The 19,111-nt window shown below is 45.6% G+C and overlaps 1 protein-coding gene across 1 annotated transcript in view; it reads left to right on the top strand.

The window, feature by feature from the left end:
* The window catches only part of LOC144668908 (uncharacterized), a 253,801-nt gene that overhangs the window by 44,321 nt on the left and 190,369 nt on the right, over positions 1-19,111 (top strand). The window contains exons 2-4 of the mRNA XM_078531379.1: positions 3,916-4,083; positions 5,576-5,789; positions 7,392-7,554. Of these exons, the coding sequence (XP_078387505.1) occupies positions 3,916-4,083; positions 5,576-5,789; positions 7,392-7,554 (545 nt within the window). The remainder of the gene's footprint in view (positions 1-3,915; positions 4,084-5,575; positions 5,790-7,391; positions 7,555-19,111) is intronic.

The raw sequence follows: 19,111 nt of genomic DNA, 5'->3' as shown, positions 1-19,111 counted from the left end.
GGCTCCTCCATCATTGAGGATGGGGATATTTGTGGAGCCTCCTCCTCCAATGAGTTGTTTAATTGTCCACCACCATTCACTACTGGATGTGGCAGGACTGCAGAGCTTAGATCTGATCCGTTGGTTGTGGGATCACTTAGCTCTGTCTATCACTTGCTGCTTATGCTGCTTGGCACGCAAGTAATCCTGTTTTATAGCTTCACCAGGTTGACACCTCATTTTTAGGTATGCCTGGCATGCCCTCCTGCACTGTTCTTTGAACCATCTTTCCATTAGAAATGTAGCTTGGTCAGAATGCCATTTACAGTGTTCTTAAATGTGGCTCATTGGCGCCAAACCTCTTTTCATGTCCTTCTTTCTTCCCTTTGTTCTTGTGACCAAGGTGCTCACCCACAATGAGCTAGCGTTCCATAAGTTGCTCTCCACCTCAATGGATTTGTCATTCTTGACCGTGTTGGCAAGTTGTTAGATGGGGCATAGATGGGCTTGAACCTGTTCTAAATATGATGTCCACTCTGTTCTCCTGCACCCTGTTTTAGAAGCGGGGAGTTTTATTTTAAATTCAGTCAGGGGAGGTGGAAGTCAGTGGCAAGTCGGGCATTGCTGCCCATCCCTGGCTAGTTTGCTTCTTTTGTCTCTGTGACTCAAAGCCAATGTCTGCCCTCCATAACCATTCCAGCTTGAGATCTTGTGAACCCTATTGCTTCAAGTCTGTCAGGAAAAAAGCTTCCCATTGTATCTTGTCCGGGGGTTAGACAGCAGCCTAGGAATGCTTCCAAGATGACAAAGGAAATTTGAAGAACAGTCAATACTTCGAATCTAATGCTCTCAGGTCAAATGTAGCTTTGTTTGGCCGGGGAGCAGAGCTGCCGAAATCTCTGCTGGCAGAGAGTCCGAACTCCCGCAACAAAGGAACCAATTGTAAAGGGTGAAATCTCAAACCCGTTGTAAAGGGAAAATGCAGCAGACCCACCTTGCAGAGTCAATCTTCATCCCTCCTGAACAGACTTGCCTTCCAGATGCGTTTGTTTTCATTTTGTTTCAGTAGCCCTAGAGCAGGAGTCATCCTGCTTCAAATCGGAGTCATTCCAAGTCCTGATTTAATAAGGGAACTTGTCGAGTTAAAGGGTGTGATTAATGTCTGTCTAACAAGTAAAAACAAATAGTTATTTCCTGAGTAAAACAATATAAAACATCTTGCTCTCTGCTCTAGAAAGCTGGGAATATAGAACCTTGCAGACACAGTATCCTGATGCATTGTTCTCAGTTGGACTTGTAGCAGAGAATAAGACATGAACCGGCAGTCTGTGTATTTACTTTGCGTTATCTTGGCAGAGGAGCAGTAAATTGAGCCCAATAAACAGATGCTGGGGATCTTGAGAAAAACCGGATGTGCTAGAAATACTCAGCAGCGTCGGCGGAGAGGGAGTCAGAGTTAATGCTTCAGATCAATGACCCTTCGGCCAAATTTGGCCCGTGTCTGCCCTGTACACTCCGTGTAACATTTTTCATGTGCAGTTTATGTACCAAACACTTGAGATACCTGAAACAAGAGCCAAAGGCACAATGTTGGAAAAGGTACAACAGAGGAATTAAGAAAAATTTAAGATCGCCTTTCAAAAGGCCACAGTTGTTAGGAGGAGGGAAGACGGAGGTAAGCAATTTTAATCAAGAATGTGTAGGCGAGTAATTCTAAAAGGTGGGCTAATTTTATAATAAATAATACTAGGAAATGCTGTAAATACTCAGCAGGTCAGGCAGCATCTATGTACATCTCTTATTCACTCTACCCCTAAAATCTGTGGCCTTTTAGAAGTCGTTCTAATCTTTTTTCTTAAATCCTGTTTTGTTATGGGTTCATTTGATGGCTCGATGATCAGATCTTGTATGTTTAAACATGAACCATTTATTGTTAGTCTTTTAACTCTGTACAGATCCCAGTTCATATCATGCATGGTGCTGCTGCCATGCAGGTGGGCTGCTTCTAGACTCTCAGTCTATTGCCATATGACTTTATACATCATACTCTGGGTGCTGCTGTTCTCTAATCCCACATTAACCCTCACTCTGCTGAGCACCTTTACATTACATTACCGTGGCATGCAGGCATAGACAACAGTTCCTCTGTTGCGCGTTTTTCAACATCGTGCTTTTAGTTCTTGTTTCAGGTATCTCAGTGTTTGGTATATAAACTGTACAAGAAAATATTACATGGCGTGCACTGCACAGAAACAAGCCCTTTGGCCCGACTGGTCCATGCCAGTATTTATGCTTCACATGAGCCTTCCCCCACCCTACTTTAGCTCATCCTCTCAACATAACCGTTTTGTTCCTTTCTCCCTCATGTACTTACCTAGCTTTCCCTTAAATGCGCCTGTGTTGGTGAGATGAATGAACTTTCCCATTAACACTGGGATGGCTGGTACATCACAAGAAGCAAGGATGAATCTTTATTTTAACGTTGCATCATTCTATTTAATTTCATCTGCTGTTGGTTGGCGGTGTTCCTGTCTCTGGGTGGAGAGGCTGCGGGTCCTGAGCCCCAGTCTTGACTCGGACGTATAATCTCCGCTGACGTTTAATGGACGTATCAAGGGAGTGCTGCGCTGACAGTCCAGCCGGTAAACTGAGGCCCTGCCTCGGTGCACAGCTGTGCAAAAGATCCCGTGGAAACAGCTGGAAGAGGAGCAAGGAGGAGCTCCCTCTGGTGTCCCGACCAACACTCCGTCCTCGACCACCATCGCCAAAAGCAGACTAGCTGGCCGTCTTGTTTTAGATGCTGTTGTGGGACCTTTCTGTGTGCAAATTGGCTATTGTGATTCCATGTCGAACTGCAGGGACCACATGTGCTGTAGTCCTATCTTTGACACCCCCCCTTCCTTGACCTTTACTGGTAGTAGAGGTTTGGTAAGTTTTTTTACTCCAGAATGTTCAGTGCCAGGCACCGGGCAGAATTACCTTGTTGAACTAAACCGAAGGCTGCATTGCAGTAGTTGAAATAGGTGAGAAGCTGGGACAAATAGAGCAGGACTCGTGAGGTGACGCCAAGCTTAGACTTTTCCAAACCTATGGATTATGGGAGACTGAGTGAGTTGGTGGATACTGTTAGTAGCTGCTGTATGGTGGTGACTGGTTGATCTTTGAGAAATAAATCCATCTCAACATTAGCCAGAATGAAAACGAAGCCTTGCATTCCTGTCGCGCCTTTCATAACCTCAGGGTGCCCCTGACCTCTTAACGTCCGATGAAGCGCTTTTTGATGTGCAGTTGCTGTCGCGCTGCAGGAAATGTGGGAGGCAATTTGTGCACAGCAAGCTCCCATAAGCAGCAATATGATAATGGACAGATTTTTTTTTGTGTGGTGCTGATTTGAAGGATGTACATTGTCTAGAAAACTGGGGATAATTCTCCCCCCTTTTTTTTTTGTCGTGCCACGGGATTATTTTCCGACAGATTGAGAGGACAGATGGGGCCTCGATTTAAAGTCCCATCCAAAAGACTGCGCTTTGGACAGTGCTGCACTCCCCCAGTACTGCACTGGAAGTGTCAGCCTAGATTCTTGTGTCCAATTGGCAAAGGTGACACTGCCTAGTTGGTGGGGGCTGGGTGGAGGGAAAGCGATTTAGAATTATCGAAAACATCTTGAACAAATTTCTAACCTAACCTAACCTAACAGTGGAGCTGGGAATAAAGCAAGATCCTGTTGATGTGAACCCATTTAAAGATCATGTGTGTGAATGAATGTGCGACTCAGTGTTGTGAATTTTCAAGAGCCTGGGTCTTTTTCTCCCTACCCTCAGAACTTCCAATGGAAAGTTTCTTTCTAAATGACCTGATCGTTTTGAGATGTAGCTGAGTAGCTTGAAATGCATTTGGAATGGCTCATTCTAATAAGTATGCCCTTGACTCTTGCAGAGAATCCAGTTGATATCCTACAGATACTGAACCTCCAAGACACCATGGAAGGAGTCGTGACTGTTGCAGGATTTTGCACACATCGGAAAGGCTCTGAAGACACAGACCTTGCACTCCGTATAGAAAATAAGACTCATTTTAGTGCCTTAACGACACAATTATTCCCCGGTAAGTTTAGGTTGAGAATTGTAAACTTTATTTGACGCAGGCATTTCTCTTTGGGTCCTCCTTCACCGGAGACTGTGGGATAGGTGTTGGTTTGGGGCTGAGCACGATGGCCTTTTGTGCACTGGTGAGTTCATCGGCTTGCCCTGCAGGTGAAATTGGGAAAGCCCATGTTGGGGGCACTCCACGCCAGCGGCCACTGGCTGCTTGGTCCAAGTGGCTTGGGCTGCATTGACTAAATTTTCAGCCAAGCCACTAAATGAAGCAATGTGGCGATGTGAGGAAACTTGCGACCTCATCCTGCTTGGATTGTACTTACTGAATCATACAGCACAGGAAGAGGACAACCTTGTTATCATCAGGATAGCCAGTTGGTGAGGCAATCTTTGCTTAGTCTTAGATTTATTCACAGAGTGAAACGTTACAAGCATATGCCTCCTAACTCAACCCTGCCACAGTGACAGTTCGTGTCTCTTTATATGTGTTCAAGTAAAGCTCTCTAATCAATATCCTCCACCTGCATATAATTAAACACAATTAATATACAATTAACAATTTCACTCGCTCTTTGGTAAATCTATCCAACTGGCCCCACTCCACTGCTTTTTCCTTTTAATCTTATCCTTTTATAAATCCCAGCATATCAACTATTTATCCGGTCCCCTTTTTAGTTTTCATGCAGCACATTCCAGATCATAACAATTTGTTGTGTTTAAATAAAACTGCTCCCCCCCCGTCTCCCCTTGATCATTTTACCAATTATCTTAAATCGTTTGTCCTCTGGTTACAGGCTCTCCTGCCTGCAGAAACAGTTTCTCCCTATCCACTCTCTCAAAACCTTCCACGATTTTCAGCACTACTGTTAAGCCTCCCTGAATCTTCTCTGCTCAGTGGAGAACGATCCCAGCTTCTCCAGTTTCTCCACATAGCAATATAAGATCATAGGAATTAGGGGCAGGCGTAGGTCATTTGGTCCCTCGAGCCTGCACGGCCATTCAATAAGTTCTTGGCTGGTCTTGCCTTAACCCCACCTTCCAGCCTGTTCCCCCATAACTCTTGACTCCCTTGGAGATTAATGATCTGTTTGACTCATGCTTGGATGTATTCAGTGACTTGGCCTCCACTGTGCTGTGGGGAAGAGAATTCCAAAGACCAATGACCCTCTGAGAGAAGAAATTCCTCCTTATCTCCTTAAAATTGGAGAGCTAGACAAGTGAAACCTCTGAAGTTTTGGCTTTTTGTGGAGATACCCTACAGCTCAGACCGTGGCCCCATGACTCTGGAAAGTGACATTAGGGGAGGGGGAGAGAGAGAGCGCGATGGAGAAAAATATTTTTGGTGCAATGAGTAGACCACATGTGTGAGATGTAGAAGACAAATTTAAAAAAAAAGGGTTATGATGAATTTTGATGTATGTGTCTTCAGGTATTGTAATAGGGCCGCATTTTGTCAATGAATATGTTTATAAATTTGGCCTTTTTTTTTCAAATTGTAGATGGAAACTTTCCAGAGAATTTCTCCATCCTAACCACACTGAAGGCCAAGAAAATGTCTCAGTTTTTCCTGCTGTCCATCTACAATGACCAAGGGATACAACAACTTGGGGTGGAGATTGGCCGCTCCCCTGTTTTCCTCTATGAGGATCAAACGGGCAAACCAACCCCTGAGGATTATCCCATCTTCAAAAAAATTAACCTGTCTGATGGCAAGTAAGTTTGACTTCATTCCCCCACCTTGGCTGCCTACCTTTCAGTCGTGTGACACAACTTTCCTCTGACAAAGCTCGACACCCAGTCATCGACCTAGCTGATGAGATTTGACGATGGTGGTGACCCAGTAAACTGATGATTTTCTTTGTCTGCCATGTACTTATCCGAATTCTGAAACCAGAGTGTTCAACAAGTTCCATTTATATAGTGCCTTTAAGTAATAAGACATCGTAATGTTAGGAGCAGGAGTAGGCCATTCGGCCCTTCAAACCTGCTCCATCATTCAATAAGATCATGGTTGATCTGATTGTGGCCTTAACTCCATTTTCCTGCCTGCCGCCCCCCCATAACCCTTGACTCCCTCGTAGATCAAAAATCTCTCCAACTCAGCCTTGAATACATGTAAAGACCCAACCTCCACTGCTCTCCGGGGAAGAGGATTCCAACAAACCTTTGGGAGAAAAAAAACTCTCCTCATCTCTGTCTTTAAAGAAAGACCTCTTATTTTTAAACTATGTCCCCAAATTTTAGTCTCCCCCCCCACCCCCCCGCAACAGGATCACCTTGCACCACGTCTCGTCGTGAGATCATGTCCCAAAGGGGGTTGACAGGAGCATTATCAAACAAAGCTTGACACCATGGGCTATGTAAGGACATGATAAGCCAGGTGACCAAAAGCTTGGTCAAAGAGGGATGTTTGGAGAACTGGTGTATTGCTGTGCCACAGTGTAAGGTGACTTTAAATTGGTGGGCGCGATTAATCGCACAGTCAATATACCTTACCAGCAGCGCAATCAACAGTGTTACAGTGAAAATCAATGGCGAAACATGATATTTCCATTCCCCCCTCCACGTTGACTGTGGAATACCTGGGACAACATTGAGAAACGTTAGGATAGGTAAAAGCAAAATACTTAGGACGCTGGAAAACCAAAATTAAAAACCAGAAAATGCTGTGAAAACTTAGCAGGTCTGGCAACCTCTGAGGAGAGAGAAACAGAGTTGATGTTTCAAGTCCAATATGGCTCTTCTCCAGAAGTGGAAATACGTGAAATTTTGGGAATTGGGTTGGCTGGGAGGAAGTAGGTTGAGTGAAGTGCCAGTGATTAAAAAAGGGTGGTCGCCGATGATGGCAACAGTGGGAATGAGTTGAGTATTAGCACGTGGGTAACATCCCTCCCCATCTCTCTCGTCCTTTTTAAGACGCTCTCCTAAGCCAACCTCTTCGCCCGAGCTTTTGGTCACCCCTCCCTCCCCCTTCATGTTTGCTGCTGTGAATTTGTTTTGTCTGATAACGCTCCTGTGAAACATGTTGGGACACTTTACAATGTTTAAAGGTGCTATATAAATGCAAGTTGTTGTGGTGAAGTGGGTGAACTGAGCAGAGTATTGTTGTTTATGGGGGATCATCACTGGTGTTCGGAATGAGTGGCGCACAACCAATAACGCAATACTGGTACCAAAATTCCTTCGATTCATATATTTCAATGTGGTGAACAATCCCTTGTGCCAACAATGCGTTATGCTGAGTGACCCTGTGCCATGAGTGACTATGTCTTTCCTGATGGGACCACAGCAGTACCTGCCGGTTGTGTTTTGCAGGTGGCACCGGGTGGCGCTCAGTGTTGAAGGGAAGAATGTTACGATGATTGTCGACTGCAACAAGCAGACGTCTGAGCATTTGGCTCGGAGTGACAACCCAGTGGTCAGCACAAATGGAATCACCGTCTTTGGCACTAGGATATTGGATGAGGAAGTGTTTGAGGTTAGTGAGAAAGTTCGTCAGTCGATGGGGTCCAGTTGCTTATTCCTGGCTCTTTCTATGCCCATCTCTGTCTCCCCTCCATTGATCAGTCACTAAAGGCACTGGACAGTGCTGAGCTGATTCAGACAGAGAGGGAGGGGATATGTACTAAGTGCATTGTGCTGTTGTGATCCCAGAGCCATTTACTGATCTCCTCATCTTGGCCTGTGGTAGAATTACTTTAAATTGACTTTGCCTCTGTTTGGAGCGGGATATGTCTGCTTTATCACCTTCCATGGGTTCTGATAGGCATTGGTCTAGTATGTGTTGCCTTTCATAGTTGAACAGTCTCACTCACTATCTAGGCTTATATGTGAAGAAGTGCCGTTGCAACGAGATACTGGTAGGTACTCGTGGACTAAAACCCCCAACACAAGATGGGCAGAAAATTGGGAAGAGGCGGGAGAAGGTGGGGCAAGTGGAATATGTTCCTGTTTGAAGTTGTTGCTTATGGTTAGACTTGAAGCTGTAGTGGCTGGCCGCTGTTCATTTATTAGTTGGAATGCATCTCCAGCAACTAACTGGAACCTTCCATCATAATAAAAGAAATCATTTTGTGTAAGGGCAGAATTGAGAGGTGGTCAAATCCAAGAGCCCAGCATCGCAAAGACCCAGTTCTTGGGGCATGACAAATCCTGTTGGGGGTGGGGCGGGGGAAGAAGCGCTGGGATGCGTCCAAAATGAGTTGGGTGGGAAATGTCTGCTCGCGACCCAGAGACACTGGGTAGAACGTAGCACAGATCTGCTGGTAAACCATCATCGAGTTCCTTTATCCAGCAGCTACTGGTGTTTTGTGACGCGGTCCGAGCTTTGTGGCTGCGTGTGGTCGAAACGAGAGGCGAGTAATTCGGAATATCTTGGGACAACTCTGACCAAGGGGGATACGGACCAGGAAGACCATTCGACCAATCCATCTATCCAGAAAGAGCCTCTCCTTCATCAGAGCCACCTTGTGCTTTCTTAAATAATCCCCAGCTCCCTCCCTTCACTAATCTACATAGAGGTCCATTCTAAATGACAGTCACATCAGTCCTAAATCTTCAAGTTTGAATCCGGTGCTGTAAAGTTCCAGTTTCGTTTGATGGACTGTCCTAGGTGGACCTTATTCTGGCCCTTTTGTTGTTGTTTGGCACACACCTCAGCGAATGTTTTGAGTTGGAAAGTGTGTTAAACTTGTTTTTACAGTCACCTGGTGTGAGGCTGAAGCTGTGTGCAACTCACTTCTGAAGGGGACCCCTTAAGTGTGCACCCGATTTGATTCAGGCAAATTTCTACCTCCAACAACTCTCCCATGACTTGCTTCAAAGAGAAGCCTCTTCGTCTTGATGCGGGTAGTGTGTCAGTACCGGCCTGCAGTGGGCCAGGAAATTTGTAAACCACAGCTTCGGCTGCAGGCACTGGTGCTGAGAACTGGTTGTCGGAAGGCTGGCATCGCTGAGCAGCATTCTAGATGTCCTCCAGATGTTTTGCACACCTGGCTCATGTCTTTTGATGTGATGTTTATCAACTGTGCAACATTTTTTTTTTTGATGTGCTGAGCAGGTGTATCCCATTGTTATCACATCCAGTGTGTTGGAACCTGTTTGTAGGATTATCACAGACATCAAACCAGAGTTGTTGGGAGGCCACGTGGTACCTCTCAGTTATTAGTCAGCTCGCTCTTTCCACCCTCGGTGAAGTTGCAAGTTCAAACAAGCTCGTGATCCAACTCCGCCATCTCAGATCCAGTCACGGGCCATTAAATGCATAACTACTTTGTAAATGAAATGTGCATCAATTAGGAACACGCTTGGATTAATTTGAGATAAGCTGCAAATGAAAATAACTTGTTGGCAACTGCCTGCTACCCAAGTCTGTTTGTTCATTCATTCAGCAACTGAAATGATGAGGGTAAAATAAGTGCATCTCAGAGAGATTCAACTTCTCATGATTGTTGATCTTTTTCAGTGTTGGCTCTCTCTCTCCCTCTCTCACTCACTCACTCTCTGTCTCTGTCTCTCTCTTCTCCCTCACGTGCTCTCTCTCTCTCTCTCCTCTTTCTGACTTGTGATTGCATGCTCAGCTAAAATACCTTTCTCAAGTGCTCTTTTCTCCGGGGTGAATCCTGGTTGCGCTCACACACGTTATCTGCATGAGCGCAAATTTCAGCCATGGGACGACGCCACTTGGGTCAGTTGTGATGCCTCTTGTTGCCGGCCAGCTGCAGTGGACTGACAGCACCAAACGTGGGTTATTCCTGAATAGGGGAAATATGAAGTGCAGGAGAATGTCAGAGCGTAAATTTAAAAAGAAGACGGTTCTAATTAAAATTGTACAGAGGGTAATTAAGATAATATTTCTCAAGATAATTGGGGTTATCACTGTATTAGTCGGGTCACTTGAAATCTCAGGAGATCACCTGCTGTGGGGCTGATCACCCCTATTACTGTTGCCAAGGGCAGGAGAGGATTTTGGAGGTTCCAGTGTTTCCACCTCTCTTTGTGCAGCGTTACCTGACAATTCAGGAAGCTGCCCTTTCCAGTGTCACTGCTGTTTGTTCCTTTTCAAATAATTCCAAGTTCTAATTGCAAGACCCTGGTGGGGGAACCATAAAAAAAAATGCAACCAGCCAGGAAACCGTGGCCCAGTGCCGCCAACCTTTTGAGCTCTGAAAAAATCTCTGCCTCGCAGGGAGAAGGGGAAGCTCAGGGCTTTGATAGTCTAGGAGCTTTGTACAGTTTTGAGACCCAGGGAAAGACTGAATCTGTTTAGGGTGATTAGGTTATGGGTTCTTTTTTAAAATTGGCTCTTGACTTTGGAGATGAGTCAAGTAAAGCTTCAGTTAAATATTTCCAGATCCTCCCTGAGAAACAGTTGATGCACACCACGCCCCAAAGCAGATTGTCTGATAAGTGGCTCACTGCTGCCTCTGCTGGCCTCTCGTTGCATTGTATAAAGAAGGAAAGAAACTTGCCTTTTCTGTCGTGCCTACCACAATCTCGGACCACCCCAAAGCGCTTTACAACCAATGAAGCACTTTTAAGTGGGATTTACACAGATGTACTCTCCTCGCTGCTAATCCAAAAACCCACCTTTCTAAAAAAAATAAATGCTGTTTATATATTTTGGGTTGTTAGAAATTTCGGAGGTAATAACAGTTGTCCTGATGCCTGTACGTTCCCTTAAATCAATTCAAACAGGAGGATTCTCATAATCGTGCAATTCTCGCAGCTCCAGTTGGCAGTCCAGTATTTCAGGACCAATGAATGTTCTCTTGGGCCAGGCAATTACAATGGCAGTGTCCTGCCCCTTCACATGTTAGTGTATTCTCAGATCCAATTGACGGGAATTTTTGGCCATGAGAATGCTGGGCTGAGGACCTTTGCAAGTGTCTTTACTCCTGTTGGAAACGTGAACAAGTTGGTAGATCCTGTTATCGCGCCACTCCGGTATTCCTGGTGCAAGTCGCTTCTCTCCTGTGTGGGTTTGCCAAACCCTGACCTAGTGCTTTCAGAGTTCAGCAAGAAGGAGAGAAAGGTTTGAGGAGCACGGAGCTGGAAAAGGCTCATCAGGCTGGATGGTTTGACATCTCAGAAGTTTGTGACTGATTTACAACACACAGGAAAGAATGCAGATAATTCGCGAGCCCCAGTACCAAGAAAATCTTTGTTCTGAATTGAGGCCAGGAGCTGGTTTTCGCTAGGCCAAACCAGCATCTGGGATGGTAGGGAGGTTTACAAATTCCAAGCATATGTTTAAATATAACAGAATGTTTTTGGCACTGAATGACAATTAGTCTTGGGTATCTTCAGGCTTTTGGTGCAGTTGAGCAGAATAGAATTAGAACAAAGAACAAAGAAAAGTACAGCACAGGAACAGGCCCTTCGGCCCTCCAAGCCTGTGCTGGCCATATTGCCCGTCAACTGAAACATTTCGCACTTCCGGGGTCCGTATCCCTCTATTCCCGTCCTATTCATGTATTTGTCAAGCTGCCTCTTAAACACCACGATCGTACCTGCTTCCACCACCTCCTCTGGCAGCGAATTCCAGACACTCACTACCCTCTGCGTAAAAAAAAAACTTGCCCCGCACATCTCCTCTATAGTTTTCTCCTCTCACCTTAAATCTAATTGTTTGAAGATGGGTGCTGGGAGGTGGGAGGGTGGGGGTGCTGTTTATGGAAAGCTGACAGCGTGCCCAGGATTTAGTTCTGGGTTTGGACAATTGACTTCAGTCCAGACTAGATGAACCGACGTGTTTGAATTTTTTGACGTATCTATTTGTTAGCGAATGTGCTGAGATACTTTCAAGGTCAACATTGTGTGCTCAAACCTTATTTAGGTGTGATTTCTGTGGAGATTTTTGAAGTTTGACTATCTAGGGTTAAAGAAATGCTTTCAAAATATTTGACAAAAAAAAAAAGCACTTGCACCCCTTGTTGGAGTGTGACCGGGACTCCTGGTGCGGTGTTGAGCCCTGTGTGTCACAAAGGGGCCGCAGGTTCTCATCACTGGTCTCTGCTGGGTTAGTTGAGCTCAGCTTGGATGAAATCAAGGCACAGTGGGTGTGCCTTCGACACCACCTAAACTAGGGTTGGGGGGGAGTGGCGAAGAGTCATCACTTCTGGTATAAGAACGCAGGTCGTTGGAAACACTCCGCAAGTCAGGCAGCACCGGTGATGAGAGACAGAGCTAACACTTCTGGACAATGACCTTTTCATCAAAGCTGGGAAGATGAATGGCTGTTAAAGCAAAATGTGGAATCACATAATTGTTACAGCACAGAAGGAGGCCTTTCGGCCTGTCCTGTCTATGCTGGCTGTCCAAATGAATGATGCTCCTATTGCCATTACCCCCGTAACACATTCTTTTCAAATAATGATCCAATGCCCTCTTTTAACGGAGCTAAGACCTCGCATCATGTTTTTATTAAATATATATATCATGCCTGCTTCCTAACATTTTAAAATTGGATAATTACGGGGAGGCTGTGGCATAGTGGTATTGACACTTGACTAATAATCTAGAGACCCCCCCAGGGGTAATGCCCTGGGGACCCGGGTTCGAATCCTACCACGGCAGATGGTGGAATTTGAATTCAACCAATTAAAATCTGGAATTAAAAGCCTAACGATGACCGTGAAGTCATTGTCGACTGTTGTTAAAAACCCATCTGGTTCACTAATGTCCTTTTAGGGAAGGAAATCTGCCGTCCTTACCCGGTCTGGCCTACATGTGACTCCAGACCCACAGCAACGTGGTTGACTCTTAACTATTCCATATGTTCATACGCTCTCTGAAATGGCCTTTCAAGCCACCCCCTTGTATCAAACCACGAGAAAGTCTAAAAGGCCCGAACAGCACCCTGGGTGTACCTCTACTAAACGGACTGCAGTGGTTCAAAAAGCCAGCTCACCACCACCTTCTCAAGGGCAGGTAGTGATTGGCAATAAATGCTGGCCTAGTCACATCCTATGATTTGAATTTTTTTTTTTTAAATGACCATTTTTAAAATGTCTGAAGCCATGTCTGACTGTGACCTTTTTTGAGCAGTAGGAGTGAATCTAGCAGTTTCAAATAAATTTGCACCTTATTATCTTTGAAGAGATGCTAACGACCCTGTGGACTGCAGAGACCAAATTCAAAGAGAATTAGACAAAGGCCATTTATATTTCATAAGGAAGCCCTGGCCACCGCAGCTTCCCAGTCTGCTGGGACAAAGGACCCTGCAAACTCCTTTCAAATTCTTAACGGTTGGAACACTAATATTCTCAGGAACCCAGGCAAAGGAATATACACCCTTTGTCCAAGCCAAAGTAGAGAGGTGGGAGTCATGTGACATGACACCCCTAGCTGGAGGAACCTGTAATATTGCCTTGTGGAGCTGCAAAGCTCAGTCTGCCATCTTCCACCCAGCAAGCAGCAGCACAGAACCAGGGCTCGGAACAGGTTTGAATGATTGGCCCCCATCTACACTGTTTCTACTGGGACTTCTGAACTTCTATACCATCGTGTGCAAGGCTAATTCATTTCTGAGTGCCAATTTCATTATGGAAATCAACTGTACTGGAAAAGTGAATTATCCAGCATTAGTTCAATCTGCAGACCTCTGTGAAGGAATTCACTGTGGACTTTTAATTCTGGACCTTGGACTCGTGAAACAATGATTCTTTGCTCTGTTGTCTTTGCCCTGTAACTCTTTCTTTCTCTATCCCTTTTTATTGTATGAATGCACAAGGGGCTGCGTAGTAACACCACCATCCCCGCACCCCCCCTCCGTGTTTTGAATGTGCACGAATAAACTAACTCTCTGAGTTTACCTTGCTCGAGTTTGCTATGGTGTTATTGATAAAAATTGAATTACGCTAAAATGAGGGATTGGGAAATACACCGCTGCTTATAAAGGCGGAAATTAAAATCAAAGCAGTTTCTGTTTATGGATGGCTGGTGAGAGGAGAAATCAGCACTGTTTAAGTTAAATCCTGTCCTATGCTTAACACCTTTTTGAAAGCCTCAATTGAACCTGCTTCTCCAACACCCTCAGGCAGTGCAGACCCTAATCACTCGCTGCGTGAAAAAGTTTCTCCTCATGTCACCATTGCTTCTTCTGCCAATTTCTTTAAACCTGTGCCCCCTGGTTCTCAATCCTTCCACCAATGGGAACAGTTTCTCTCTCTCCATCCTCATGATTTTGAACACCTCTATCAAATCTCCTCTCCGTCTTCTCTTCTCCAAGGAAAACAGCCCCAACTTCTCCAATCTATCCACGTATCTGACATTCCTCATCCCTGGAGCAGAGAAAACTGAGGGGCGACCTGATCGAGGTGTACAAGATTATGAGGGGCGTGGACAGGGAGGATAGGGAGCAGCTGCTCCCCTTAGTTGAAGGGTCAGTCACAAGGGAACATAAGTTCAAGGTGAGGGGCAGGAGGTTTAGGGGGGATGTGAGGAAAAACTTTTTTACCCAGAGGGTGGTGACGGTCTGGGATGCGCTGCCTGGGAGGGTGGTGGAGGCGGGTTGCCTCACATCTTTTAAAAAGCACCTGGATGAGCACTTGGCACGTCATAACATTCAAGGCTATGGGCCAAGTGCTGGTAAATGGGGTTAGGTAGGTAGGTCAGGTGTTTCTCATGTGTCGGTGCAGACTCGATGGGCCGAAGGGCCTCTTCTGCCCTGTGTGATTCTGTGGAACCATTCCCGTGGTGGAGTCAGGGAAAAGTTGGGTGTGGGGTTTGGAGGGGTAGCTGGAAAAGAATAAAATGGAGAGGTCTCTAATGGGGTGAGAGTGCGCTCACACCCGATCATAGCAACACCTGCCAGAAGTCGGTGTGGTTAGGGATCCTTTGAGTAGTGGAGCCCTTGAAGTGGAAATCTAGACATGACCATGATAAAGAGTGATTCAGCTTTTGAGGATGGTGTTTGCCACAGTCTGGCTCAAAATCTCTGACAGGAATTCTGCGTTGGTTGGGGTTTATGTGGGAAACTTGAACAAAACAGATGTCTTTTAATCTATATCTGTCTAGATATCTCCCCTTGGAAGTTTAACATAACAAGTACTTAAGGCTGTTTGAGGCAAAGAGTATGTTTAATCACTACATAATAGGAACCAGTAAGTGTTCAGTGGGAGCACGGAGGTGAAGTGATCCCTTTCTAGTAAGAGTTGAAACTGGTTAGACAGTACAATAGGGTTTAAATCTCAGTGTATGAGTTAAGAACTGAAACATCCTTAAAAGAAAGGGCTCAATTCAGCACCCCCACTCCAGGGCTTTAGCATATAATAGGAAGAATTTGCATTTGTCTAGTAGCTTCCCCATCCTAAGCTCATCAGATAGTGCCATGGGACCCTCAACATCGACCAGAGAGAGTAGGTGTGGCGAGAGAGACAGAGACAGCGTTTCGACTCCGTATGACTCTTCTTCAGATCGGTCGAAGAGTCATACAGACTCGAAACGTTATCTCTGTCTCTCTCTCGCCACAGATGTTGTCAGACCTGCTGAGTTTTTCCAGCATTTTTTTGTTGTCGTTTCAGATTTCCAGCATCCACAGTATTTTGCCTTTTTATACTAGGGTAGATGTGGCCTTGGCTTAACATCTTATCTTGGAAGGCAGCACCTTTGACAGTGCAGCACTCCCTGAAATGTCAGCCTTCAGTAGGATTCTGGTCTGGTGGTGCGGGTGCCATCCACTGAACCACAAGAGTCGAAGTAATTGAAGAACGGGGATGTTCTCCTGAGGTCCTTCCAATACTTATCGATCAAGTCAACGTCACCAGAAACAGGTTACCTGGTTGTGAATCCCTTTGCCGTTTGAGGCACCTTGCTGTTTGGAAACTGGTGGCCACATTATGGCAGAAACTACCCTTCAAAAAGCCCTTTATCGACTGTTAAGACACTCTGGGGAAATACCAAGGTTGTAAAAGGCGCTATGGAAATACAGGCTCTGCCTTTTAATTATTTCCCACATGGGTTTCCAATGTGAAGGCTGGAACTTGGCATCTTACCATTAGCAACAGCTGCCATGAAGGCAAACATTAATAACATCTGGTCTTGATGGATTTATGGGAATCAGGAGAGATTAGGAGATCGGGAGTTGTTTTCTCTCCAAAGATGAATATGGAACAAAGACGGTACCTAATGTAATGTTCTCAAAGTGGCAGAAAGCTCTTGGTCATCCCATAATTTTGAGATCACTCTAAGGACAAGGGCAGCAGACACATGGGAACACCACCACCTGCAAGTTCCCCTGCAAGCCACTCACCATCCTGACTTGGAAATATATCGGCCGTTGCTTTACTGTCACTGGGTCAAAATCCTAGAACTTCCTCCCTAACAGCGCTGTGGGTGTACCTACACCACATGGACTGCAGCGGTTCAAGAAGGCAGCTCACCACCACCTTCTCAAGGGCAATTAGGGGTGGGCAATAAATGCTGGCCTAGTCAATGACACCAACATCCCGTGAATGAATTTTAAAAAAAAAATTAATAAATCATTATTTTTTTTAAGGCTGCAATACTTGGGTGGGATGCCTGGATCAAAGTGGGGAATTAGAGGGGGAATGGGGGTAGGGGTATGAGCAGGAGAAGTTCAGCTTCTGATGTAGCTGGTCTCTGGCAATGAGTTCCAGAGCTCTTGACCTCCATTGTAAACTATCCTTCAATCGGGGGATTGGTGGCTAGCTTCAAAACCACTGAAGCCATTAATAAGTCATTAACAGATGCACAAGTGACCAGGGTCATAACCCTGGCATTATACAGTAATAGGAATCCAGTTGGCTTGATTCTTGAATTATCATTTTAGTATGAATGATCTAGCAAACTTCCGTTGTCTGTATACTTCTGTTTCGGGCATGGCTCAGTGGGTAGCACTCCTGTCTCTGAGTCAGGGGGGTTCAGGGTTTGAGTCCCACGCCATAGACTTGAGTACAAAACTGAGGCTGACACTTCAGTGCAGTGTTGAGTGAGGTGCTGCACTGTCGGAGGTGCTGCTTATCAGCTGAGGCGTTAAAGTGCTTGTTTGCCCTCCCAATTGGATGTAAAAGATCCCGTGGCACTATTTTGGAGAAGAGCAGGGATGCTCCCTCTAATGTCTTGGACAATTTTTATTCCCCAATCAGCATCGCTAAGACAGATATATCTGGTCATAATCACGTTGCTGTTTGTGGGAGCTTGCTGTGCACAAATTGGCTGCTACGATTCCTACATCACAACAGCGACTACACTTCCAAAGCATGTCATTGAAGGTAAAAGCACTTGGGGAATTTTTTAAGTTGTGAAAGACGCTATCTCAATGCGAGTCTTTCTTTCTCATCAGCTGAACCATGATATGGCCATCGCCTGAGGATTCCATTTTGTTCTTTGTGTTTGAATTCTCCTTTCCTGATGGACGTTTTGTCCCATTTATCATTTTCTGTACTGGAGACAAAATGCGAGGGAATCTCTTGCCAGCAGAATTCCATCTGTCAGCGCTGGCTAAGGAAGTGTCCAAAACCAATAGATTAGATCTTGGCATTTGATTCGGGATCTAGGCTGCCCCAAGATCTGAGCACAACCCAGCTATCCTGGGGCAGTTCCAGCTGTTTTCAGTGGGGGAAGGGAGGGTTATACCCCCGGTCACTTGTGCATTTGTTCGTGGCTTATTAATGGCTTTAGTGGGTTTTGAAGCTAAGCCATCTACCCCCCAGCTGAAGGGTAGCTTACAATGGTGGTCAAGAGCCCTAGAACTCATTAACTGAGACCAACTACATCAGAACAGGAGCTTCTCCTGCTTGTTCTCATTCCATCACCTCCCGCTCCCCCACTCCTCCCTCCATCGCCCCCTGTTCCCTCCCACCGCCGACTCTTCACCCACCCCTCCCCCCCCCCCACTGTATCTGAGAATTATATTTAGTGGCAAGTTGGACTCTTTGTTGGGGGTTTATATTCACTAATCCAGCCTGTCTCGTGGGGAGCAGACTTGAAGGGAGCATATTGGAGAATCCAAACTATTGTGTTGTTCCGATCTACCTGACCATCACTTCCACAGCAGAAGGAGACTAATTGGCTCATCAAGTCTGAACGTTTTGACAGAGCTTCCCAATTCCCTTTGGAAAGTTAGCATTGAATCTGCTTCCACTACCCTGACAGGCAGTGCATCACCATAACTCACTGTGGGGAGGGGTGGGGGGGGGAATTCTCCTCATCTTCCCTATGGACATTTTTGCCAAATATTTTAAATCTGGACACTACTCCTACCATTGGAAACGGTTTTTCATTTTCATTCCAACAGCACCCTTCTTAATTTTGAACAAGCCTGTTAAATCTCTCCTTAGCCTTCTTCTCTGAGGCGAAGGATTCCAGCTTCCCTAGCATTTGAGATTCACTCCCAATAACCTACAGGAATGAGAGCAAGAGTGACAGTCAGGGGAACTGCTGGCTCACCTGTAATGTAGAGAGAATGTATTTGAAGATGACTTTTCGATAGGAAATAATCCACAGTGTAGGTTAGGTTTTATGCAAGCAGTTTATCAAATGGAAGGCGTGCGCCATATGGAAGTTTGCCTTGAGTGGATTATTGCCAACAAAGCCTGCAACCTATTCCGGTCCAGATAATTTGCCAATCTGTTGTCGGGTTAACCCGTTGTACGTGCTAAGCGCATTGCAGGCTTTGGGGAGAAATGAGCAGTGAAATAATGATGAGTTCTGTTGACACACTTTGTGATGTCTCTGTCAAATCTGCTGCATTGGCACATTCCTCAGGTCGGCCATTTCCCCCCCCCATCGTCCAGGGGTTGCACAGACCTATTGCCCATTTCGACATATCCTTCCCCCCGGTGCGTTTGGTCAGTGCCACTCTGGCTCTCGAGGGCAGCTGTTCCATTGGGAGAGACGGCCTTTTTGCCTTTCCAGCTTGCATCTTCTACCAGCATTGCCCCTGAGCGTTGGAGAGCCCCGCTGTTGGTGACAAATGTTGTGACCCTTCGACATTTCCCTTTTCTCTTCTGTTCATTCGAGGCAGGACTTTAATGCAGCTTGTTTATGGCCCCGAGTGTCTATGTTGTACA

The sequence above is a fragment of the Cetorhinus maximus genome, chromosome 28, assembly GCF_964194155.1.
Source record: "Cetorhinus maximus chromosome 28, sCetMax3.hap1.1, whole genome shotgun sequence".
NCBI classification, from domain to species: Eukaryota; Metazoa; Chordata; class Chondrichthyes; order Lamniformes; family Cetorhinidae; genus Cetorhinus; species Cetorhinus maximus.
The sequence above is the reverse complement of the archived record's forward strand: the minus strand, read 5'-3'. Positions and strand labels throughout refer to the sequence as shown.